General features: G+C 39.7%; 2 protein-coding genes across 3 annotated transcripts in view; one reads left to right on the forward strand and one right to left on the reverse strand.

The window, feature by feature from the left end:
• The first annotated feature begins 2,014 nt into the window (after window positions 1-2,014).
• LOC131676198 (caspase-like) overlaps window positions 2,015-26,151 on the forward strand; it is a 93,151-nt gene continuing 69,014 nt past the window's right edge. The window contains exons 1-3 of one of the 2 annotated variants that reach the window (XM_058955327.1): window positions 2,015-2,296; window positions 2,652-2,905; window positions 2,963-3,112. In XM_058955327.1, the coding sequence (XP_058811310.1) occupies window positions 2,199-2,296; window positions 2,652-2,905; window positions 2,963-3,112 (502 nt within the window). In that variant the 5' untranslated portion in view covers window positions 2,015-2,198. Of the gene's footprint in view, window positions 2,297-2,651; window positions 2,906-2,962; window positions 5,706-26,151 lie in introns of those variants that run through there. The other variant, XM_058955323.1, reaches the window with a different exon arrangement.
• On the reverse strand, window positions 4,871-24,617 carry LOC131676129 (delta(24)-sterol reductase-like). Its single transcript, XM_058955254.1, has 5 exons — window positions 24,298-24,617; window positions 14,428-14,614; window positions 14,079-14,367; window positions 13,703-14,024; window positions 4,871-6,254 (listed from the first exon to the last, which is right to left on the reverse strand). Exons 1-5 carry the CDS (start codon window positions 24,478-24,480, stop codon window positions 5,721-5,723), a joined length of 1,515 nt encoding a protein of 504 aa, XP_058811237.1. The 5' UTR covers window positions 24,481-24,617; the 3' UTR covers window positions 4,871-5,720.

Here is a 26,151-nt window from a genome sequence, read left to right on the forward strand (position 1 = left end):
ATTCCTAACTCGATTCTTTTGCATCCTAAATTTTTCCTTGGTTCAAGAGCAATAGTCGCTCGAACACTTCATATAAAAATCAATTCAAATTACATTTTTGTAGCCTTGCGGAATTGAAAAGGTTAAATCTTAAAAATGGCGGTTTCGAAATCTTGTCGCTATCTTGTTTTTTCGCTATTTTTGCTAATTTCCAGTGATAACCACAATAAATTAATCAGCAGTACTGTAACAACATTCCACATACGCTGGGGCAGCGATGCCAGATGTGAAGACATGTCTTCATTTTGAAGACATTTGAAAGGCTGTGAAGACGGGTTTTTCATTTAGAAGACAAATTTTGTTTCCGGCTCAAAATCTAAAACCGATTCAGAATTCTGGTCGGTGAAGACAAATGAAGACTTTTTTCATGAAATGTGAAGACATTTGAAACATATGCCTGGTATCCCTGAGCTCGGGTGGCATTGCGCATCTCGAAACGAAAGGTTTATTGTATGCAAGCTTGTATGAAAAAGTCGATTCGAAATGGTTCCATAATGTCGCCCCTGATTGATATTTATGAAGATGTAACAAACGGTGTGGAAAAACTCCTTTTTTCGTTTTCGATTTTTGCCTATTCTCTGTGCAACGTTAAGCGTGCTTGTATTTAATGGAATTAAGCGTATATCCAGTTAAGCTCAGTTGGAAATGAACCGTAATTCTGGCTGGTTCCAATTCGCATTTCGGCTCCAGTGACAACCGTTAAAAACCAACAGAATCTTTGTTTAATTTCAACTAAATTTGAGTTGTTCTCTTCTTTGGTTGATACAAAAGATTTGTTTTTGTTCCTTCAAACTTGTTTGTTCGGTTAAACCTAACATGATTTTGTTGTTTCAAACGAAATATTTGTTGAAACTACTGAAAAGCCAACAAATGAATTAGTTGGTAATTTCAACCAACAGTATTGATTGAATCAAGCCTGAATCTTGTTTGTCACTATATCAAACGGGAAAATTGTTATTTAAAAGCAAAATTTGTTTATTTTTACTAATTTTTTTTCTGCGTGTAGTTCGAATCGGTTTCGTTACTGGAGCCGGAATATGAACTGGAACCAGCCAGAATTCCAGTTTATTTCCGGCTGAACTTTACTGGGTAGACGAGTTAATTTGTATACAGGGTGGCCAGACCTACAGACTTATCGGTAGTTTCACTAATTTTTTATGCAAGTGTTGTGCTGTTTCACATACAAAATAGTATGCTCCCTAATCCCACAATTCTCGACAAGCATATTGAGTTCTTGTCGGCCAGTCTCACGAACACCAATGCAGCTTACTGGTTGAAAACAATCCCATTTACTTTTGCCGTCTTTGTTTATTATTTTCCACCAGCTAGTAAAGTAGTATTTGTGTCATGTGACGTGTACGTACATGAGCCGTAGAAAAGTCTATGATTACGGCGTAAAAGCTAGCTGTCAAAATTCTCATTGAATGATAATTCCGGTCACTCGCCAACCACAGACGTTGGTAGTAAACAAAGGAGAAAATTTTACTCTTGCATTTAGTACCATGAGCTGCCCAGTAAAATTCAGCCGGAAATGAGCTGGTTCTACTTCGTATTCCGGCTCAATTGACAATTCTATAGCTAGAATCGGTTGTGCCACTTGAGCCGGAATACGAATTAGGAACCAGCCAGAATTCCGCTTAATTTGCGGCTGAACTCTACATGGTCAAGAATTAACGCCATAAAATAAACCATGATTTTGATCAAAAATGCGGTATTAGGCAATCCATGAGACGTTTCTGATCAGCTGATTATTTCTTGTTTACTTATTCTGACGTTACTCCGAGGGGTGCGACGTCCGACAATATCGGTAATTCGATCCAACATCAAACGAATCGGACTAACAAAAAAGTTGGTCGGACGAGTTTTTCTGTTCGCAGGAGTAGACTTGTTGACAGAACCCACCGCTGAATTGTCAAACAAACGTCTAATGGATTGCCTAATATGCAGATATGAAATACAAACTGGCCACCCTGCACAAATGGAAGAAGTTCTGAACTTCTGAAAAAAGCGCTTATTTTCTCGACGCGACTCACGTCAGAAAGGTTGTTTTGATCTCTGTAGTGCAAAATAATAGATTATTTGACTTGTTGGGGTACATAAGTGATAAAATCTCGTCATTTTATAAATATTGAACATCAGAAGTGTAAAAAGCTAGCGAAATGAGTGAAACGGATTTAATCAAGGAGCAAACGTTTTCCTTGGAAGAATCGAATAAATTCACGGATGTCGCAGACGCGTTGGGCCATGGGAACGGATTGTAAGTATTTTTATATTTGCTTTGCTTTATCCTTCGTTGTTGGATTATACAGAAGGATTTCCCAGGTAGCTAGACTAGAGAAAACTGCAAAAAAATTACCTACATTTTCATCTGGCAAACGAAGTCCTGGTTAGGAATAAGTAAAACGAATGTTGAAACAAAGAACATGAATTATGCTTGTATGCGGGTATACGAGATATCACTGGTAAAGCATATGATGATGCGCTCGATTGAGTTCTTTGATGTCTGGAACGGTGGTTACTTGATTGTAGCGGGTGTTAGTTTTCATTCGATTGATTCATTATTTGATTTAACAAAGGACGGTTTTGATTGAATATTGTTTTTTCTCTGGCAGAGATCACTATGGGAATCGCATCAAGGTACGCATGCCAGTGGATAGATATGCCTCCGATTACAATATGAATCATCCGAAGCGCGGACTAGCATTGGTGTTTAATCATGAACACTTTGAGATACCTCAGCTGAAATCACGTACCGGAACCAATGTGGATTGCGAGAACTTGGCCGCCACACTGAAATACCTCGATTTTGATGTAAAGGTTTATAAGGATCTGAAACTGAGGGACATGCAAAAGGAGGTTGAAAAAGGTAAACATTACAGAGAAATTTAATCTGGTTTGTAGTGCAAAATATTGTTTGTTTCAGTTGCACTTATGGACCACACGGACAACGACTGTATTTGCGTGACTATTCTATCGCACGGCGAGCTAGGTTACCTGTACGCCAAAGACTGCCAGTACAAACTAGACATCATTTGGTCATATTTTACCGCTAATCGGTGTCCAACGCTTGCCGGTAAGCCAAAAATATTCTTCATTCAAGCCTGCCAAGGAGACCAGTTGGATTCGGGTATTTCCTTAGCCGAGCGCACAGAAACAGATAGCGCTGGGTCAATGAGCTATAAAATTCCAGCCCATGCAGATTTTCTAATAGCTTACTCAACGATTCCTGGTTTCTATTCGTGGCGAAACACTCAAAAGGGGTCCTGGTTTATGCAATCTCTTTGTCAGGAAATAAATCAGCACGGGAAAAAATATGATATATTAACTCTGCTAACCTTTGTGGCTCAACGAGTTGCGTACGATTTTGAATCGAACACTCCTGATATTCCAATGATGCATCAGCAAAAACAAATCCCGTGTGTGACTACGATGCTCACGAGACTGTTACGCTTTACAGATAAGTAATGGTTCTTGCGTATAGTAGCTCTGTATTTCAAGGTTTATGTAACGATTATGGCCTTTTCTACCGCGCTACGCATAATTGCCCCATGTACATAGGAAATCCTATAGTACATGAGACAGATGCGCGTATAGCGGCAGTTTACGTTTCTGAACTTAAAACACGTGTATCTCACCCCTTAAAGTTGGAGAGAGAATCGGCAAAAATCTAAAACGAAAGACCTATTTTTTTCCACTCCGAGTGTTAGATCTTCATAAAAATCAATCAGTTTATGTAAAATGTTGTTACAGTACTTCTGATTGATTTTTATGAAGATCTAACACTCGGTGTGGAAAAAAACTGCTTTTTTTTCGTTTTCGATTTTTGCGGACTCTCTCCACAACCTTAAGTACGACAAGAAGTACGAATTGGCTGTTAATTGATTCGATTTTAGTATAAGCTGCTTAAGCTTAATGGTAGGTTTCATTATATGCCAATCATTCTTTAGTGTCGGGACAATGCCGATTGTACACGCAATATGTGTGTATTGTATTACACTACGCTTTTAGTTCATTTGATTCAAATTAAAACTGATGTTTATTGATATGAATCGCGTGCTGAATGTTTTGTTCATTTATTTTGTATTTAAATGTTTTATATGATGTGCATTATTTTACTCACTTCCTAAAGTGCAAATCAAGCGCATGGACCTTCGTTTCCAATATATGTTCTTCGACTCGGTGTTCTTCAATTGTAATCGATAAACAATAAAGCGTAATATACAATACTGCCAACAATGTAAAATACATATACGATAACAAAAAAATAGCTCCACGATTATGAATCATCCTTTTTGACTTTCAGAGATTTGATTGTTTCTGCAAAAATATAGTTTGCGTTGTTAAAATACCCTATGCGCCGGTTTTAATTTTTTTACTGTAAAATCACTGTTTAATTAGGTTAGATCAACTGTTGCAAAACTTCATTTGAACTGCATTATCCTAATTCACAAACTTAAATTATGTTTCGAATATAAGTTTAAATTTGTTCGATGCGAAACGCATGTTTATTCTGCGTTTTATATATTTTCATAAAATCTTCAGATACATTTTTTAACTAAATCACCTCCTACTAATTGAGACGGATTGTTAAATAAGGCTTACAAGTAATAACTGAATTGTAGATGTGATCCATTTATGCAGTTTTGGTATAAAATGCTATCCAATCACATTGAAACACATCTTTTTAATCGAGGCCCCGAAAGCAAATGTAACAAAGTTCGCTGTGAGAGGAAGAAAACAAAAGACTAAAAGTGAATGTATATGTAAGATAGATGAACGAAGAAAATATATTTCGGATTCTTTTATGTAACTTTTTATTAAGACAAAAACAAACTGGTACAGAGCATTTATTGAATCTACTTACATTTATCAAACAGAAAACCAAGTCGGCACAACAAAATACTAATACCTAAGTGGAATAAAAAACAACAAAACACAAAAGAAGCATCGTAAAACTTATAAACACCCTGCATCCCCCACAAGACAGCACATAAGACATTGTTCAATAACCAGTTTTAGGAGGCATGACATAACATTAAAATTAGTGGATAGAGCAGAGGATTTTAGAAGCCAGACACCAATTCATCAAATTGGATGGTACTTGGTTCGGTTGATCATAATTAATTTTCATCGATGATTTATTCATTCTAGTGAATTCACCGTGCTTTTGTTCTGTTGGAAGATCGAAAACTTTAGTTTATGTATTTTGAAGTAATTCATTTCTTTCGTCCGTTTGAACGAGTTATGAACGATGCAAATGGTTTTTATTCGTCTTTACAAATGATCTGTTTCCTATAAAAATTTAATATTTGCTAGAACATTAGGAATAAGGTAGATAAAATAGCTCATAATGTTAAGATCAAACAAAACACTTGGCATACTGATGCCATTTCAAAAAATGACAAAATATAGAACACATTTGGCCTGTGTTAAACGATAAAGCATCAAGCTCTATTTTAAATACATGACCGAAAAACGCTATCGTTTTAATATGCCAGGGAAAACAACAACTTATCTTGAGAACTACAGCAGTATTTCAAAGGAAATTTGTTTCATTGATTGTAATAGTAAAATAGCGAAAAGTAAATTTGGAACGCAAAGGTCTCAGAAATAATTTTGGCGTTCCGGTCAATATGGCTTAACACAGGTCAATTTTAAATCAAGCATCTGTTGCCTTTTCATCAATCCCGAACATTCTTGTTAACTTTACCATAAACTTCAGGGAATGCCGCTTCGCACTGATACTTTTGGCGCATCTTATCATATAGTCCGTGGTCAAACATCCGCCGGAATTCCTCTCGAGTACGGTAGGTATCGGCGTACAGCATCTGAAAGCCTTTGCTTTTTTCGACCAAATCCTCGATAGCGCGGGTAGTTTTTACCGGGTGGAAGCGGCGATCTTTCGGCACTCCGTATACACCAATGTCGACATAGAGGTCACTTTGCATTCCGACTGCTGGTTTTACCATACCTGGATTGTTCGGTAGCAGGAAAGGGCACAACCAAACGGGATATACGTTTACCAGGCGATCGAATTCTTCGCAGCATTTTTTCATGGTGCTAGTTGGAACCAGTAAATCCTGGATAATGTGGTTGTTTTCGTAAAGTTTTTTGACCGTTTCAGTTTGAGTCAGTTTTAGCAGTGACACTTTGACTGGTAACAGCCAACCGAAGAGATAACGGAAAATGATATTGTTACCAAATGGGACGATGTCCTGAAAAAGAAAAATATTCGAAAGATGTTTAAAATAGTTGTGGAAAAGAGGCACAAATTCTCGATCAAAAAAATTGGTTTTCTGTTGGTACATCACAATCTAGCGATAACAAAAAATTGCCCAAGGGTATGCAATTTGATGGCATTCTGGTACTCGCGTAATAAATATGTCCAACTTTTCCCATCGTACTGTGTCCGTCGTACACAGTATGTACCAAATTTCAAAAAGGTTGAAATTTCTGTTTTTTCACCAGTCAAGTGCTAAATGACCAGTACATCATGTCAACCTAAGAATATCTTCCGAGATCAACAGCTTTTAGGGTTAAATCGTTATTTTTTGGTGTCAAGAAATTATATCCGTTAGTGTGTTCTCGAGAAAAAAAAGGTTTGCTTAAATATCTGCACGGTGTTCCTAAAACCGTTATTAACTAAAAAAAATGACCATAAATTTGGCATACGGCATTCGACAGATACAGTATCCAAGCATCTTCTCAGTGAATTTCAAAATGATCCATCGAGGGATTCGAGATATATGGCGATTTGAAGTTTTATGATACGTTTCATAAGGCTACCAGCAAACACCCACGGGTTTGGTCCAATCTCTATAAACAAAAAAATATTTGTCTACTTATTTAGCACATGGAATTCGAAAGATATAGTAATCAAGTATATCCCTTGCAAGTTTGAAAATATTTCATTGACGGAATCGAAAGTTATAACAGTTTGGATGTGGTATGCGGTCATAGATGGGTTTTCTACCAGACTTCAAGCGTGAATCCATGTTTGTCCATTGACTATTTAGATCGTTTATACGTGTCGCGACTTTTGAAGGAAAACCTTACCATTTTATTACATAAATATAATGCACGAATGGTGTTATTTATATGGCGCACTGAAAAAAATATGGAAATAGGGTTGTCTACCAAACGTTAAATATAATGTGTAAATTAAAAAAAATAGATGAAAGTTGGAATGTTTACTTGAAAAGGCCATATCTCAATGGTATGTTGCCTGATTCTAATTCTTTTTTCATTATTGAACAGGTAGACGTTTCATCGTTAATTTTCATCAAGAAGAATATAAAATAGAGTTGTCTACATAAATAAATAGACAATATAATTGGTCTCAACTATATGTATTATAATTATTTAGTGATTATTTTTGTATTAAAAATAGCGGCCTATCAATTTTTATATACTAGTTGATTGCAATTGCTGTTTACTACAAATTATGGATATATGAAATGTTAAAACTAACACAGCCGTGATTCGCTGGTCGCTCAATTTTTAACAGGAGCCGCTTTTTAGTTGGACCTCCGCGCTAGTTGGTCCATTGTCGACATCTGAATGTCAAATTCTCATGTTAAATTCAATTCGACAATCAAACTAACAATAGTTAGAGATATGAGCAGATGAACTTGTACTAATAACATCCCCTTTGATCCCCCTACTAATAACATCCCCCAGTTTTAACATCTGTCAACCCAACCAGCGAATCACGATTGTACAAAATTTCCAACAAAAACCGTATCATAACATAAATTGATCTGAATCAGCAAATACCTTCATATTTTTGAATATATGTATTGAATTTAAGGTTTTATTTTTCCATGATTTATAGTTTGCGTTCGTTGCATTCAACTAATGTATAGAAATTGATAGGTCGTCGTTTTGAATATAAAGATATTTACTAAATAGTGATAATACATATAGTTGCGGATAATTAAGTTGTCTATTGTTTGAAGTATCCAACTCTATTTTATATTCTTCTTGATGAAAATTAACGATGAAACGTCTACCTGTTCAATAATGAAAAAATAATTAGAATCAGTCAACATACCATTGAGATATGGCCTTTTGAAGTAAACATTCCAACTTTCATCTATTTTTTTTAAATTACACATTATATTTAACGTTTGGTAGACAACCCTATTTTCATATTTTTTCAGTGCACCATATTAATAACACCATTTGTACATTATATTTATGTAATAAAATGGTAAGGGTTTCCTTTAAAAATCGCGACACGTATAAACGATCTAAATAGTCAATGGACAAACATGGATTCACGCTTGAAGTCTGGTAGAAAACCCATCTATGACCGCATACCACATCCAAACTGTTATAACTTTCGATTCCGTCAATGAAATATTTCCAAACTTGCAGGGGATATACTTGATTACTATAGCTTTTGAATGCCATGTACTAAATAAGTAGACAAATATTTTTTTGTTCATAGAGATTGGACCAAACCCGTGGGTGTTTGCTGATAGCCTTATGAAACGTATCATAAAACTTCAAATCGCCATATATCTCGAATCCCTCGACGGATCATTTTGAAATTCACTGAGAAGATGCTTGGATACTGTATCTGTCGAATGCCGTATGCCAAATTTATGGTCATTTTTTTTAGTTAAAAACGGTTTTAGGAACACCGTGATCTGATATTCGCGTATTAGATAATATTGCAGTATCTTTCGGAATCATATGAAATCTTCTAAAAATCATGTAGTATCGGTACCATTCAACTAAATTTTTCATTTTATGAGAAACACAATTTGTCCATCTTACCCACAGTATCCGTCTTCGACGCTGTTCCTCTACAAATGCAAGTTGACAATACTGAAAACTCGGTAAGTATGTGAAAATATCGTATTCTTTTTTATTGATAGGCAGGTACTGAGACAAGACATGCAGATAGCAAAAAATCGAACGTCAGATGCAGCCAGGGATATTGTCAATGCAGCCAGTCCATTTAAATTATGTGAGGCAAAAAGAGAGGCTATGCGAGACGAACGATAGAATTAACAGAAAAAAAAGAAAAAGAAAACATCTAGCGGCAATTCCCGTCCCAGGGCAGGTAGGGCCGAAGGTGGGGGCTAGCGGATTCCATAAATGCTAAACCAAAGGGGAAGAGCGTGCGTGTCTGCGTCTTCATATGAACATTTGTTCATTTGCGCGTTTTGGATTGTTGGCGTGTTCATTTGAATTAGCGTTTAATTTTTTTGATCATATGGGAGTGGGCGTTTGTCGGTACGTGTGCTAACGCTTTTTTGGTGTTGTGTACGGCCGCGTTAGTATAACCACGTGTGCAAGCGCGTTTAAATATTCGTGAAGGATACGACGTTTATCATTTCGTAAAAGTTGCTGCGTTGCACAGTGGAAAACAGTGTCTAAATATAATATAATATTATATAAATGGATAAGTGCTGTTCTCAAAAATGGCAAGTTCCAAAAAAACATTACCCCGTTTTTCGAAAAAGTTGCAGACCAATCCAATTATCAAATGCTTAATTTCAATTTTTCGTGATTCATGGATGAGATGTGCAAAATCCCAGTCACCTATTCGGAATCCAAGTAACAGTAATAATCACACCAATTTCAATAAATCGTGACTTTTTGATACTCCACAAACATCAAATTTGGTTGTATTCATTAGGCTGACAAAATCGGGTGTAGACATTCATATACCACGTAAATAGCTAGGGCAAGGTTTAGGGGGTACAAACAAGTCCACGATTGTCTACGGAGATACTGAAATACTTGGTTCTGTAATTTTGTCAATGTTCTCTATTTTCGCCTTTGTCAATAGAAAAGTCGTCACCGTGAGCCGTTTGGATGCTGATTCCCAGAGTTATTTAGCTCCTGTTTCCTTGAGTCATTCAGCTACCGACTTTATCACGATCTACTCGGATAGTCCACGACGGTGAACTCACCCTACTCCGACTGAGAGTTCCCCGACGAAGGAATTTCTCCCGACACCGATCCAGCTTTATCAAGATCTACACGAATATTATCAGGGGGTGAACTACCCCTCTCCGACCATACCAATTCGTTTCCGAGAGCCATTTAGCTCCTCGCTTCGTCCCAATCTATTCGATCTAGTCTTCAGCGGCTGACCTAGCCTACTCAAGTTGCCAGCCAGTAGGTGCTGAGGTCTGTCCAGCAATTTCATGTGGAGCGCAGCGTCCGGGTCACTGGCGCTCCTACAATCCACTGCTAGCTATTCGATGCGGTCTACTCGCTCCAATCCCCGGCGGTGGATCCAAACTACTCATGAGCTACCCGGTAGGGTGTTGAGGTCGGTCTGGCGATTCCGGTGAAGCTTGACGTCTGGGTCACTGGCGCCCCGACGACCTGAGCTCGGTGCTACGTCGCGTACTACTCACCTGGTCCCCGGTTGTGAATCTAGTCTACATCGACGGAGAGTTCCCCGGTGGCAGAATTTCTCCCGAAACCCGATTTGTGGCTTCACGGCGGCTTTCTAGTCGATGGCGTTACTTTCGCCACTTCCTCTGCAGCTCGGAGAGTATACTAGTAGCCACTCTATTGAAAGCATGTCAAATTTGCTCGTCATGGCACATTACTTAGACGATATTTTCAGCTGTTACACCAGCCAGACCACTTCGAACTTTTTCGAACCTAGGGCATACGAAGACCACGTGTTCTCGTGTCCCTTGCACATTCACACACTCCGGGCAAAGGGTGACGAAACGTGTTCGAACCGATGCAGGTATTTCCGGAAGCATCCAGTTGGGATGAGTTGGTAGGTCCACCTTCCTTTCTCCGCGTGGTCCCAACCTTGCAGCCACTACACACACCAATGAGATCGCTCGGACCAGTCTCATTGCATTTCGTGCATTTCTCCGCTGGTAGCATTCCACGTACTTAGCTAGAGTTTGCAGATGAGGATCATCCAAGCAGTTACGCATACCGCCTCCAACGACATCGCGATACAAGCGGCCATTAGGCGAAACGTGCTTGTCTACTTCGTCTGGTTCCGCTTTGAGTTCAGCCCAGCAACCCAAGCTCATACGTCTTACCTCAGTGTTGAGGATGGGACAGGAGACGTCTAGTGCAGTCTCTTGCTCCTCTGTTATTCGGCATGATCCTTGCCAATGGGTTAGTTGTCCTTGCAGCCTTCTTACGTACCTAGTCGACATGGCTGTTGTAATTTAACTGATCGTTGACGGACGCATTGTTCCTGCTTCGCAGCAGATTGCTGAGGTCTGTCCAGCAGATTGCTGAGGTCTGTCCAGCGATTCTGTGTGGAGGACTATGTCCGGTTCACTGGTGCCTCGACGATGCAAGCCAGCGATTCGCTGCGGACTACTCGGAATAGTCCCACGACGGTGGATCTTTCCTACTCCGACGAAGAGTTCTCCTGCAGTGGGAGATCTTCCGAAACCGATAATACTGGGCAGATGCCGAGGTAGATCGTGTGATTCTGGATGAAGGATGAGTTACAGTTCATAGGCGCTCCGACTCCCCTTTGTCGGTCCTACTACGGTCGCTGGTCTTCTTTAGCAGACTGATTTGTCGAGTGCCAAGGTCGGTTCAACGATTCCGATTGAAGTGTGACTTCCGGTTCATCGGTGTCTCGGCGACCCGAAGCCTTGACTGCAACGTTGCTAGTCGTTGCTCCTCTCGGCATCTTCGTTGCAACGCCGACATCATCTGAACGGCTGTTCTGTTCATCGCGTCACATTTTTCTTCGTCCGCACCGCACCGACAATGGTTGTCATTCCGTTTCGCTCGTGCTCGAATCACGGGCATTCGAAGACCACGTGCTCAGGCGTTTCCTCTACATTACCGCACGCGATGCAGGACGGCGATCTCGCGTTGCCGAACCTGTTCGGACACTTGTTGAAACAGCATTGATCAAAGAAGAACTGCGTTATATGAAAGTTCACTTCATCGTGTGTTCTGTTCCCCTACACCGACTGTTTACAAGATTATCCCACTGATGTTGCCACTTGCATAAGATATCAGCTCGGGTTCGTTTTCGTACTCCTCTCGTACTTCGATCTCTAAAACACTCGCTAATTTTTCGAATAGAAGTTTTATGGGAATCGTTCCAACTATCACGTAGGCTGTCTCTAAGGAGATAGTTTGATACGCGCTAGAAACTCGCATGGCCATCAACGCAACATGTTTGCTCAGCCGAGATCAGCAATGCCGTCGTCCATGGAGGTCCTGCGTATCTGAGCACTGGAGACACTCACCCGTAGTCGCTTTTTGCTGCTGCTGATCCCCGAATTGTTGGGCATAATATGATATAGTGCTAAGATCACTTTTATGATCCTCCCACATTCGTGGTCGATGTAGCTATTGAAGCTTAGTCGATCGACTATTATCACTCCCAGTTGTCTAACTACCCACTTTTAGTCGATGATGCACTCTCCGACGGAAATTTTCGCCTGCTGCACTGTCTTTCGGTTGCTTAAATAAAACCATCTCGGTTTTGTGGTGAGCTAACGCCAGCTTCTTCTCGCACATCCAGTCTTCCACGGCATCTATCGCCTCCGTGGCGAGTACATCTACTTCCTCTAGTAATTCGCCGATCATTAGGAGCACCACGTCGTCCGCAAAACCAACAACCTTCACGCTTTAGGCATTAGAAACAACACCAGCTTTTGTTGTCTTCCAGATGTCGGGGAAGTTACCATCGTCGATACACTTTTACAACGTGGTCCTAAATTCGGGATTGTTAGGATTGCTGCTTTCTAAGCCATGCTGGGGATACCTTCCCGGGATTTTCTTAGTTCTCGACGTTTTTGCACCACTATCTGCTCCTCGTTGCTTACCCGAGCTTTTTTCGTAGTCATCTTGAGCCCCACACGGCATGGACGGCCAGGCCGTCGGTTCATGCTGTTGAAATAGCGCTTCTACGATAACTCTCATCCCCCTCGGGCACCAATTCCGTGGTCAGGAGTCAGTAGAGACTAGCTCAAATGGCTCTTTCCCCATGTTGATCGGAGATTTGTGCCTTGTCATAATTTATTTTTTCATCATTTTCCTGATGGGAAGGATTGGGGATGTGGTAAGGTTAGGGATAAGGCAAATAACGACACAGAGATATAGTCATAGACAATGCGGAAGTATTCGTCACTCCCAAAGGAATAAGACACTTCTCGATGAGCAGATATATCAACACTCTCAAAGGGATATTCAGACGACAACACCTCTGAAGAGATTCGGCTGAAACCGATTTAGGTTTACTAACTTTCGCCGTGACTTGTTCCCTCCCCTAGATTGACGGGTTTGACGGTATTGCAAACATCATTAAGCATATTTGTGCATCAGTTTTAAAGAACCTCTGATAGACAACTGCTTTAAGATGGTTATTGCATTACGCCTCGATAGTGGTGCATTGAGGAGATTGCCTTTTTATGTTTTGTGTTTTTCATACTCTGCACCAGTCCAAACTAACGGTCAGCCAACAGCCTTTGCACACTGGTGAGACCGACTGACGGATCGTCGTGGATTGACCTTTTCTGTGGACTGTGTTTGCAAACATTGTTCATTGGTCAAGGATGTACGGAACCCGCTAGCTACCACCATACAAAGTCTAAATGATCGGCTACTTTAGGGTGAGGGCTGATAAACAATATCGTCAATGACGATTTGAATAACATTTTTGGGCAGAACCACAGAAACAATCACTTACCTGTATCTCCCAGAACAGTGCTCTCGAGTGACGGTGGTAATATTCCCGCAATGGCACATATTCATAGGTTTTGACCCCGCGTTTTAGAATATCCCGTACATGAGTAAAAAACCATGGTTTGTACCATTTTCCGATATCGTTGATTTTGTTTAACTCAACTTCACGGTCTTCCACCATCTCACCCGTCATGATCACGGCTTCATTCAAAGTATATAATAGTCCCTCGACGTATTGATTCTTTATTGTGTTGCGCGAAGCTTCTTCGAATTTATTTACAATATTCTGGAGTCCAACAACTGGTTCATAGTGCAGTCGAATGTATCTGAAAAGTTATTGATTAGATCTGCAAAAGCTAAATACAACATCTACAACTTGCTTTGTGGCAGGTATTATTCTAATTTCGACTGAAGTTAGCAATCCGAGAGTTCCATATGACCACGGTATGGCATAGAATAGGTCGCTGTTCTCGGTTTCAGAACACTTTACTAGACTTCCATCCGCCAACACCAGCTCGTACGATAGACAAATGTGTTGGAACAGGCCATATATGTGTGAACTTGATTCGACTCCTGTTCCCATCACCAAGCCTCCCACGGTGAGGTCATCTAACTCTGGAACTATCGGTATAGTCCACCCGAGTGCAGCCAATGTTTCCGAAAGTTGTCCTATCCAAAAATTCAAGCATATGTTAATTGTGAAAATCGTTGATTACTAATTTGACTAACCCATGCTCACGAGTGGTTCAACGCGGACAATTTTTCGATTAGTGTCGACATCCAAGACATCAACAAGATTGCAGTTGATTTGGTATGAGGTTTTCTTGTACATTGGTTTTCGAAAGCTCATTGTTTGCCATCCTGGTCGGGCCGTGCACATTTTGGCTCCTGTTGCCGATTCTTTCCATTTTCGTACCTACAAATGCAACAGATTTATTTGTCATTAGCTTCTAAGTTTATATGCGATTTAAAACAAATGAAACTTCAGTGTGACATTGTAGAAAGTCTTTGTCATTTGCTTATTTATTTTTTAGATTTGAATTTTTTTTCGTTCCTTCAGTCAACATGAGACCCCGATATATTTTTCAGCGAAGATCTGAGCGATAGTTTGACCCATTATTAGGCGCTGTAATTGTGCTGGTTCACGCTTCCTAGAAAATACAACTAGCTCAGTTTTCTTCGTAGGGGATTCGAAACCCAGATTAATAGCCTCAGTAAACAAATCGTACAGGGTGTTCTGCGATGGTCCTTGTAGATCGACAGTTTTGGGTCTCATAACAGAAACTACTCCGTCGTCTGAAAGTTATCCTAGCGTGTAGGAATTGTAGGGGCATTCATCGATGTCATTGAGATAAATATTGTATAGAAGATGGCTTGGACATAAGCCTTGGGGAAGAGCCATGTAATTAAATCGTGATGTGGACATGTAACTAAATTGTAACTCATGCAAAAAATGCATATGCTTTTTCGACTAACAGTTTAGCAAAAAGTGGTTTAAAATCGGCGAAAGACTATGTTAGAGCAGCTTCTCTGAAAGAATGTTCATTGAAACTGAATCAAAAGCCCCCATAATATACAAAAACACCAATGCCATTTGCTCTTTGCTAGCATATGCCATTGGAGTTTCTGTTGAGAACAATGCAAGGCAATTATTCATCCCGTTGCCGTTGTGGAAGCCAAATTGCGTATCTGACAGCAAAAGATTTACTTCGACCCAATGATCGAGGCGAAAGAAGACCATTTACTCGAACAGCTTTCGAATAAAAGCATTGCAATCGGTATATGCGAGTTGTGGTCGGAGGCTCATTTTCTTGGTTTTTGGATGGCGATGACACGTATCTCCAGTCATGTGGAACAATGTAACTCTCAAGAAACCTATTCAATAAATTCAACTAGCGTCTTTTGACAGAGTCAGGCAGATTATTCAACAAGTTGAATTTGATTCTGTTTGACCCTTCATTGACACAAGAAAGCAAATGAGAACTCCGCCATCAAAAATGGTGTTTCATTCACGATATTGTCAGGAGACGGAGAGGTTCGTTTTATTGACTACTGAATAAATTATAGGTTTATTCGAGGTTTTATTCGTGCAGGACTAAAAACTGCAAACTAATGAATGATCCAGCGTTGATGTGTAAGAAATGTCTCATCTCACTGCTAGGTGGATTAAGTTGATTTTTTTAATTAAGGAATCAAATAATTTCTTGTTGAAGATAATAGTCATTACAGTCGTGATTCGTTGGTTGGCGAATTTAATTCGCTAGTTGGACCGACTGACAAATGTCAAAAACTTTCCAAAGAAGACATTAGTAGTATAAAAGATTGTCAGATAGATTGTCACAGTCAATTTGACATGAGATTTTGACGTTCAGATGCTTTTTAGTTGGACAATGGTCCAACTAGCGGAGTCCATCTAAAAAGCGGTCCAGTTAAAAAGTGACCAACCAGCGAATCACGACTGTATTCTCATTAGTTCAAGTGTCTCTCTAAAAATGTGCATTTTATTTCATTGTTACTAATTTTTTTATTGTTATTACCGTCGTAGCTACTTGTTAGAAGTTCTTCGGCCTTAGAACCAGCAGTTAGTTCAGCGTACTTTTATAATTTTCTTATTTGTTTTTCTTTATAAAGGCGTTCCTGTTTTGCACTTTACATCCTTAGCAGATTTAAAATGCTTATTCCTATTCTTTCGCATGTTATTCTCTCTTATACTCTTTTTTTAATAGTTTGCCAGTGTATTAATGATGGTATCGGAGCTAGAGTAAAAATGATGCTATCAGGTTGGAAGGTAAATTAGAAGTGACAATCGGTTTATTAATCATCAACCTTATGAGCTAGAAGCGTTACGCGTTACAATCGATATGTACAAAATTATAGCTGGGCGTATATTTCGTGCGCTGGTATAGGTGGACACATCAGCCAGCAGTTTATATACGTTTTGCTTTCATTCCTCTTCATGGTTTACCGAATACTGCTCTTTCGGCTTGTCGTATGCCGAAGTCTGTCCAATCAAATCTTTAAAGCTATTGGCTGCTTCGTGGCCTTGCAGTGGAACATTCTGTCTGTTGTGATCTGTAATCAGTGAGTAATTTTACAAAACGTACATTCTTATATGTGCTTACATTCCAACCTATGACAAGACAAGACCACTACTAGAGATTTGGATCCAGTCCTTGGGAGGATCCATCTCTAGTGGCATCGTTATAGTTTCGCCAGCTGTCTTAGAAAGATATGATTTTGTTGTCCTTACTATGCTGCCCATATATGCATAAGAGTCCCATAATGAAAAACAGCAAGCTGAGAAAAACGCTGTTCAAGATTTACATTTTTCATTAAGCCTTATGGATGGGACAACCATGTTTTGGTATTTTTTCGATATTTTCTGAACAAACCTGGTAATCTTATGTGTGTATTATGATTCAGTGGTGATGCAGAATACAATCCAACAGATATCTTATTTTCGACAAAAATCCATATGGGACTCTTATGCTTATATGGGCAGTATGTTGAAAAGACACGATATGGTTGATATCAATATGATATACAGTCGTGATTCGTTGGTTGGGCCACAGCCTTTGTCCAACTAACGAATTTAATTCGCTGGTTGGACCGACTGACAAATGTCAAAAACTTTCCAAAGAAGACATTAGTAGTATAAAAGATTGTTAGATAGATTGTAACAGTCAATTTGACATGAGATTTTGACGTTCAGATGCTTTTTAGTTGGACAATGGTCCAACTAGCGGAGGTCCATCTAAAAAGCGGTCCAGTTAAAAAGTGACCAACCAGCGAATCACGACTGTATTATTTGATATCATTATTGACAAATCAAAACATGACATAATTTTAATTCAATCATAATTTGTTCCAAGCGACAAATATATACATGATCATATGATATAAATATCAAATCGAGCAATAATTTCGATATATAATCGGGTAATGCACTACATGGCAAAATTATTACAAGGTCTGGAAAAACCAGTAATGAGTCGACACCCTGTCGATACGATTCATAATTATCAAGCTATAGGAGCACTGGTAAATCTTCTGAAGCTCGAGTTAATTTTTTGAAGTGTGTCAGGAATTAAACGAATATTTCGGCATTCATCCACCCAACGATTTCTTCGCTTTTTTCTGCTCATGCTGCCTAGTTTAAATTTTCTGTTCTAAATTTATAACTAATTCGCTCTACCCCTCTCGCAGGTTGATGGGATTGACGGTATTGTAAACATCATCAAGCCACAATATATTCAATAGAGTTATCTAAATATAAGGACCTTCGCTCTTTTTAGTTTTTATTTGCACCAAGTTCTACTACTAGAGGTTAATTAGTTCTCATGTTAATAATCCACCAAACATTATGACTAATGAGGATTTGATTTATATAAGAAGCCCGCTTCAAGATGTTGATTACAATACGCCTCGATAGTGGTGTGTCGAGGAGGCCGGGAGGGCTGATATGAGCCTTTTGTCTGTTCTATACCTTTCCTCTATTCACCAGCTCATAACCAACAATCAACCAGTAACAAATAGATAATTGAGGAAGGATGTGCTATGTGTGGTGATTGGCTATTCAAGTATTAGTAGTGTTTGAAGTACTAATGTATGTCTCATGTGATGATCATAACTTCAGCTGTATCTTGTACCTATCTAATCTATTACGTCTCTCATATATTGTCCTTTATTTCTTCTTTTCGAATCCTATACTGCCATTCTACACCCGCCTTCAGCTGAATCAACAACGATGGTGATAGTGAACGTCTTAACACTCACACATTCTCCAACGCGGTCTCAGCGGGAACCTACAAAAATGCCATCGTGCACGCGATTACGAATCGGTCACGTCCGAAAGTCTATCCTTGATCCTAGAAGCCTAGGTCCATGCCTTCAGCTGGACCAATTAAGAAAATACGCCCATACCTATTAGACAACACGTCTCATGGCGACATGACCGGGAACCCTATCGATATAAACGATCCCACTCTTTGCCAGAATTCAAACCGCGCACTGAAAATTTAATATCAGTCTCACGGTTCGCGCAACCATTCAAGAACACACGTTACAAAATCACGTCAGCGACAAACGTTAGAGCCCCTCGCGATTTTCCAAGCAGCCTACGAACTCGCAAACATGATTACACCCCGGTGATAAGGTGAAAATCTCAGCACTCATAAACTTACCAACACGATCTCAAGTGTCAACCTACAAACTCCCGCGCTCGCTCCATCATGAATCGGGATCGTCCGGAAGTATCTATCCTCGGTACAAACAATCTAGGTCCTTGTTAATTATTATAAAAATAATAAAATTGAAAAATAACTACCATATCCACTAGACAAAACGTTCCATGGCGACATGACCGGAAACTCTAGTGATATGGGGTAACTCTCTCCCTGTCAGAATGTGATCCGTACACCGAAAACTAAAGATCAGAATGACGGTCCGCGAATATATAAATCGCCGCAGGGTTTCAAAATCGAATTTATACACGCGAAGTCACATACACGCGAGCACACGGGACAAACACGTCAACATACGAACGCTTAAGCCCTTCGCGATCATCTACGCACACCTATGCCCGCGATCGCGTAAACTTGATAACACTGCGGCAATTGTGTGAACGTTTTAGTACTTACGAAGTTACAAACGCGATCTCAAACGCCAACCCGCAAATGCGCGATCATGAATCGGTCACGTCCGGAAATCTTTAACCTTTATTCTAGCAATTTAGGTCCATACATTCAGTTGGACCAATCAAAAAATAAAAAATAAAGCTCATATCCACTAGACCACGCGTTCTACGATTGGGATCTCTACATGATTGGGATCTCTAATGATATGGAAGAGCCCACTTCCTTCTGGAATCTGAACCGTACACAAAAAATTAAGTATCAGATTCACGGTCCGCGCGCGATCATTCTAGAACACACGCGAATATGTGAAAGGCACATGGTTATGAAATAGAATTTATGCACGCGAAGTTACACGTTAGCACACGCGACATACAAACGCACACGCGATCGAGCACATTAACGTACAAATATTCGAGCCCTTCGCGATGATACACGCGATTCCGAGTCCCTACGCCCGCACATGCCTGAACCGTAGAAAGAATATCACATTCAGAATCACGGCCCGCTACAATTGGCCTATTGCAGTGTTTTATTGGGCGACATTGCCTGTCTCGTCTGCAAATTGTAGTATGTGATTCTGACGGGGAGCCCTTCCGAGAACCTAGCTCTACAGCTCCAGTAGGACAACTCTCGAAAAAAAAAACAATAAAAAAATTTATAACTAATTCGCTCTACAACATTCAGCTATCTTTCAGTTTGACAAACATTGTGATGATCCTTCCGAATTGGGTTAACGCCTTTTTTACACTTCTCTCGCCGATTACGCGAACACAGTTAAAGGCTCTACTAAAAGCGAAATATCAGATGAAACATTATTATATTATATTATTTATTTGAATCATTTCAAATATTGTCACAAATAAAATATTAGTTACATACCAACCTCGACATGATACTGTACCTTGATGTAGTCCGGGGGCTTTTCCACCAAAGCAGTATTACAGTGATTATATCACATAGAACCTTGTGATACGATTGTTTTATTTTTTAACTTGGCGACCTTTATTACCCACTTATGCCATGGTCGAAATAATGTACAATGTGGGCTTGGGGCCGAGTTCTTTTTGGAGGTACCCTCAATGGGCCTCGGTGATGAGCCTAGTACTCTTGGGTGGAGGATAACAGAGGGAGATCCGAGCGAGTGCTTGTTCTTTGATCTCTTAATCTCATGATTCATGATCATTAGATCGAGTGTTTTGGCGGACAGCTGATATGGATGATTCTACTTTCGAATGAGAATATTAGTTCGGCTGGTCGAGGACCCATTTGATTGGGCATAGTGATCGATTCATTTTATTCGGAACAATAGACTGTCATCTATAAGAGATGATCAGACTAAAGATGGGCGTTTTATCTCTTAACTCGCTCGAACTGTCGCTCTGGTTCATGAAGATGGCGACTAACTCGCCTATAACGAATCGGATTCGCTGTTTTCAGAAACAGGGACTTTCTTAAACATATTGTTCAGCCACTGGTTAATGCTCAATAGCCCAACATAATAAACAGAAACACGTATTTTTTTGAAGAAATTCCATCCGCACGAACAACATCACCAAACACCTAAAAGTAGTTTAGATGCATGTATTATCTATTTCTTTCCGTAGCTAATATATTCTCATCTACCCAATAGTATAGATAATCTATTTTTTTGTTTTACATCCAACTATCTGTGCTTGAGTTTTTCTTTCCGTTTTATAAGCCTGGTCACAAATGCGAACATGCAATTGCAATCATCCACACATACTTACGCCAGCGATCTTGCCAACATTAAAACCCTGATAATTAAGTGAATGTTCTAGCACTTATAAATTTACAAACGCGGTCTCAAGCATTATCCCACCGCTTGCGCGATCATGAATCACTCCCGTCCAGAGGACGCTAACCTCGATCCTAGCAGCCTAGGCCCATGCCTTCTGTTGGACCAATGAAAAGTGACGCTCGTATACATAACAAAACTCATATCCACTAGCCAACACGTTGCATGGCGACATGACTGGGAGCTCTAGTGGTATCCCGATCAGAATGAAATAACAAGATTATAACAGAACACATTTTTTGTAACATATTGTGTTTTAAATTAGGTCTCGTTAGTAGTTAAAATAACAGAAATTTATAACAAGTAACAATGCGAGTAATAGTTTTGAAATATTTCTGTTATGTGTTTCTGATCGGGATGGAAGAACCCACTTTCTTCTAGAATCTGAACCGTACATCAGAAATCATGTATCAGATTCACGACCCGCGCGCGACCATTCCGCAACACACGCAAATATGCGCAAGGCACAAGGTTATAAAGTAGATTTTATACACACGATGTTTTTTTGTTAGGGGAAACTTTGCCACTGCGACCACTATTCAGGTTATCTTTTGTGGCTGCCCCTGTTTGCTCTACATGTTACAAATTGTCCGAATCCAATGTAGTTGGAAGCGAGTTGTTTGTTTGTCCACATGTGTCATCCCAACCGGGTAGTACATTATTAATGTAGCTGAGGATCCGTTTGGGACAGGTGTGCCATATCTCGTGAGGCGTCATAAGATACTATCTGAAGTATCGCTCCCTTCGAAGAAGTAGTACTACACAATGGCAGAGAATATGTTTCGAGCTCTCGGGCTCGTAGTTACAAAATCGACAAAAGACATCTTGACTTTTGCCAACTTTTTCAGATGATACTTAGCAGGACAATGTCCCGTAAATAAACCTGTGATTATACGTAAGTCTTTACGTTTTATATCCATTAGTTTTTTGGCTCTCATTGTATCAGGATGTATGAATTTCTTAGCTTGTCGAGCGCCTTCTACGTTACACCAGTCGTTTAGAAGTTGGTCTCTTGCCCAAGCCGAAAGTTATAGTTTAATGGTACAGGTAGATATACCTAGAAATGGTTCTGGTCCAACAAACATGTTTGATGAACCACGCCTGGCTAATTCGTCGGCCACTTCGTTACCATCGATTCCTTGGTGGCCAGGTACCCAGAATATCATTACTTTATTCCGAGTTGCCAGTTGTTGTAAAGATGTGATGCACTCTCAAACCAGTTTGGACTCACATTTCGACGACCTTAATGCCAACAGTGCTGCTTGGCTGTCAGAGAAGATTGCGATTTTTGCATGTCTGTAGTTTCGTTTCCTACAGACCTCCGAGCAGGTGTATATTGTATATACCTTTGCCTGGAAAACTGTAGGCCACTTTCCCATTGATATCGCTTCTTTAATTCATGGTGCGTAGACTCCCGAGTCAGTCAGCTCACCCATTTTAGAACCATCCGTATAGAATGATATTGTATCTTGAGGTAGTATAGGACCCCCTACATCCCACATCTGACGATCCACTATGTGGACCTCATATGAGATATCGAAGTTCGGTTTAGCCTCCATTTTATCTTGAACTGTAGTCAAGATAGGGTTTAGTTTGAGTTCCTTTACTATACTCAGGCGTCCATTTAAATTCCCATCAAATAGTGGTTTACCCTTTAGCACTCTCAGAGAGCCAAGTCTCGCCTCCCCCATAACGTGTTTGTGCAATGAAGGTAGATGAAGCATGGCTTCCATAGCTGTGATGGGTGTTGACTTCATAGCGCCTGTGATAGAAAGGCAGGGTAGCCTCTGAACTTTAGTTAGTTTAGCTTGGGCGGTCTTTTGCTTAACTTTGGGCCACCACACAATGGAGGAATAAGTTTATCGTGGTCTGGCGATGGTCGTGTAGGACCAGTAAGCCAACCTCGGCTTGAGACCCCAAGTTTTCCCGAAGAGTTTACTGCACGCCCACAAGGTTGTTGTTGCTTTATTAACGGCGTATGTCAGGTGCGAGTTCCAATTCAATTTTTTGTCTAGGATAACACCTAGATGTTTCGCTTCTTCTGCGTAGTTTATTGTAGTTCCACTGAGAGTTGGGGGAACCAACTTCAGTTTTTTCCTATTGGTAAATGGTATAATGACCGTCTTTGCAGGGTTCACGTTGAATCCCTCTTTGAAACACCATGTCATGATGAAGTTCAGGGCTAGTTGAATCCGATCGCTTAGTACAGATTCATGTTTTCCCCTCACAATTAGGACAATGTCATCTGCATATCCAACAATCTCGAAACCCATTTCAGTCAGATCATTGACAAGATTGTCCACCACTAGTAACCAGAGCAAGGGTGATAGCTCACCTCTCTGGGGACAACCTCTATTGGCTGTTATAGTTGCTCTCGTGTCTCCCAACGTTGCTGTGATCTCTCGACTCTTGAGCATTGCAAGAATCCAGTCCTCTATCGGTTTTTCCACTCCTCTTTTTGCCAGGGCCTTGTGAATTGATATGTAGGACGTACACACGAAGTTACATACACGTTACCACACGCGACATACAAACGAATTCAGAATCACGGCCCGCAGCAATTGGCTTTATGCAGTGTTTTAGTGGGCGACGTTGCCTGTCTCTTCTGCAATTGTAGTGTGTGATTCTAACGGGGAGCCCATTCGAGAACCTAGCTCTGCAGCTCCAGTAGGACAACTCTCGAAAAAAACTTAACTACATAGCAGATACACGTTGCGTTAGAGTGCTCCAAAGCATTTTGTTCCTCTGGTTCACAAACGCGATGTCTAATCAACGTCAAATTTCGCGTGTTGCATCTGAGCTAAATGTTACTTATGAAAATGATATATACACTTTTCATAGTATTAGCATAGCTGAGAAACTGCAGCGGGTCCGAATTGGCAAGTGGTCCGATTTAGCCCACCCCCTAATAAATAAATATCAATATGAGATATAAATTTGATAGCTTTCTATTATGTCGTTCTGATTGGGTGCCCAGCAAGAAAAAATCATCCCGTGTTAACCCATTGCGTTGTGCGTTTCTCTAGATAAAATTGACAGCTATTATGGCACGTGCTGAGTCAGTCTACATAATTTATGTTACTTGATAACGGATTGCTAAACTCTCCTATAAATAGTTGCTCAAAGGTTCAAACAACTTTCACTCACCTGCTTCTGAATGGCCGCTACTTTGATGTCGTGATTTTTGGGCGCAGAATTAAGCTTGAATATGATTTTACTTCTAACACTGTAGAATAAATTGTACAAGAATGAAGCCGGCAATAGGAAAACCAGCACAACTATCCAACGATAGTCTATCAGAAGTATTTCGAGGATGCTCTTGTCCACCATCTCTTCTCGGTTCTTAGATTTCCAGAAGTAATAAATTACACTTGAACTTGAACGCCAGATACCATGCAAAAACGCTCTACCTTGCCTGATCAAAACCGGCACACGAGTGAATTTATTTCAATATTCGCGGCCTGGACAGAATAATCTTCTTGGTGTTTGCGTTCACTTCACGATCTTCTTCGCTTGTTATATGCGTGCTGTGCTGATATTTATCAATGTTTGCCAGGGCAACTGATTACATATATACTTTCGGACAATTGGTTGGTAGGCTAAATATATAGTGTTTTGGCACAGAGAACAGACGTTTTTCTCGGGCGTTTGAGATAGTATGTACTCTATGTAGGGGCCGTACACTAATTACGTAAGGCTTTTTTAGAGCTTTTCAACCTCCCCTCCCCCCAGATAAGAGTTCGTAAGATTTTGGTGAACTCCCCCTGCCCCCTACATAAGATCTTATCATGATTATCGTAATTAAAAAATCGAATTGTTAATTCATCAAATAATAAGATAGAGAAAACGATATGTATAGAATTATTACAAGAAAGCTCATGACAAAATTTAACTGTAATCATCTGCAGAATTTTAATTGCATGCTAATCTCACCCAGTATAAAGAATAACTGTTGTCATATATTCAGTAACTCCAATTTGGTCCACATGATCTGCTTTGCTATATTCCACCTCCTTTAAACCTATTTTCTTGTGATGTAGAATTTAAAAGAGTTTATAACCTCTTCTGACATGAATTTATTCTGAGTTCCAGCTGTGACGCTTATCGTACGCATAGCTCCGAGTTACTATCTTCGAATTTTCTTGAATTAAAATACAGTTTACACTCTGGAAATATTCGACATTCAAGATCTTTGACAATCGCATGTTGGAACATTTTCCAGGTACCTTGCGGGTTTGAATCGAACATTTGAAAAGAACAAAGTCGGTCTAACAACACGAAAGGTATCAACACTTCTTAACTTGTAAGGCATATTGTGACTCCAGTTCCCGAACAAAACAATATACAACCGAGAGCCAAAAAATTACTCATATCGTTTGATATACAAAGATTTCATGGTACAAATGAAAAAAGTTCCTTTTTCTTATTAAAAAGAATATTTTTCTTATGGATTTAATTTTTTAAACTTGTTTTATGATATTTCGTAAGAAAGAACAAACCCTCGCTCCCCCTCAGATAAGAATTTGTAAGATATTTTGAAACTCCCCCTCCCCCCATGTGCCCTTACGTAATTAGTGTATGGCCGCTTAGGTATAAGCTGAGCCGTATCGAAGCCCGGCGTAGAAGTCCAGTTACAATGAATAAAACTCCGTTCATACAGGATACAAACCTGTACCTTGTTTTTTGACTAGACAAAAAGTAGCTAGACGGTTATTACAAAAAGGTAATAAAACTAATTCACTGAATGGTAATTTTTTTTTCATAAAACGTTTATTTGACACGGCATTTGCAAAAGCTTTTTTACGCCGGGGTTTTTTTTACATAACATGTTACAAAAGTTCTTAAGACTATCACGTTATAATAAAAATTCACTTTCTAATGCTAACACTGAGGACAATCATCATTTTGAATATTTTCATTTATACTCTATTTTCTTGAATTTCATTGTAAATCTATTGATAGTTTTTCTGTAATCTTTGTTTATTTTTTTTCTTTATTTGT

This window comes from Topomyia yanbarensis, chromosome 1 (assembly GCF_030247195.1).
Source record: "Topomyia yanbarensis strain Yona2022 chromosome 1, ASM3024719v1, whole genome shotgun sequence".
In the NCBI taxonomy this organism is placed as follows: domain Eukaryota; kingdom Metazoa; phylum Arthropoda; class Insecta; order Diptera; family Culicidae; genus Topomyia; species Topomyia yanbarensis.

Excerpts from the sequence above, each read along its gene's own strand:
- LOC131676129 (XM_058955254.1), bottom strand. The coding sequence starts at position 24,480 with ATGGTGGACAAGAGCATCCTCGAAATACTTCTGATAGACTATCGTTGG. Across the intron at positions 14,025-14,078 it reads AGAATAATACCTGCCACAAA|ATACATTCGACTGCACTATG; the intron begins GCAAGTTGTAGA and ends ATAACTTTTCAG. Across the intron at positions 6,255-13,702 it reads CACTGTTCTGGGAGATACAG|GACATCGTCCCATTTGGTAA; the intron begins GTAAGTGATTGT and ends TTTCTTTTTCAG.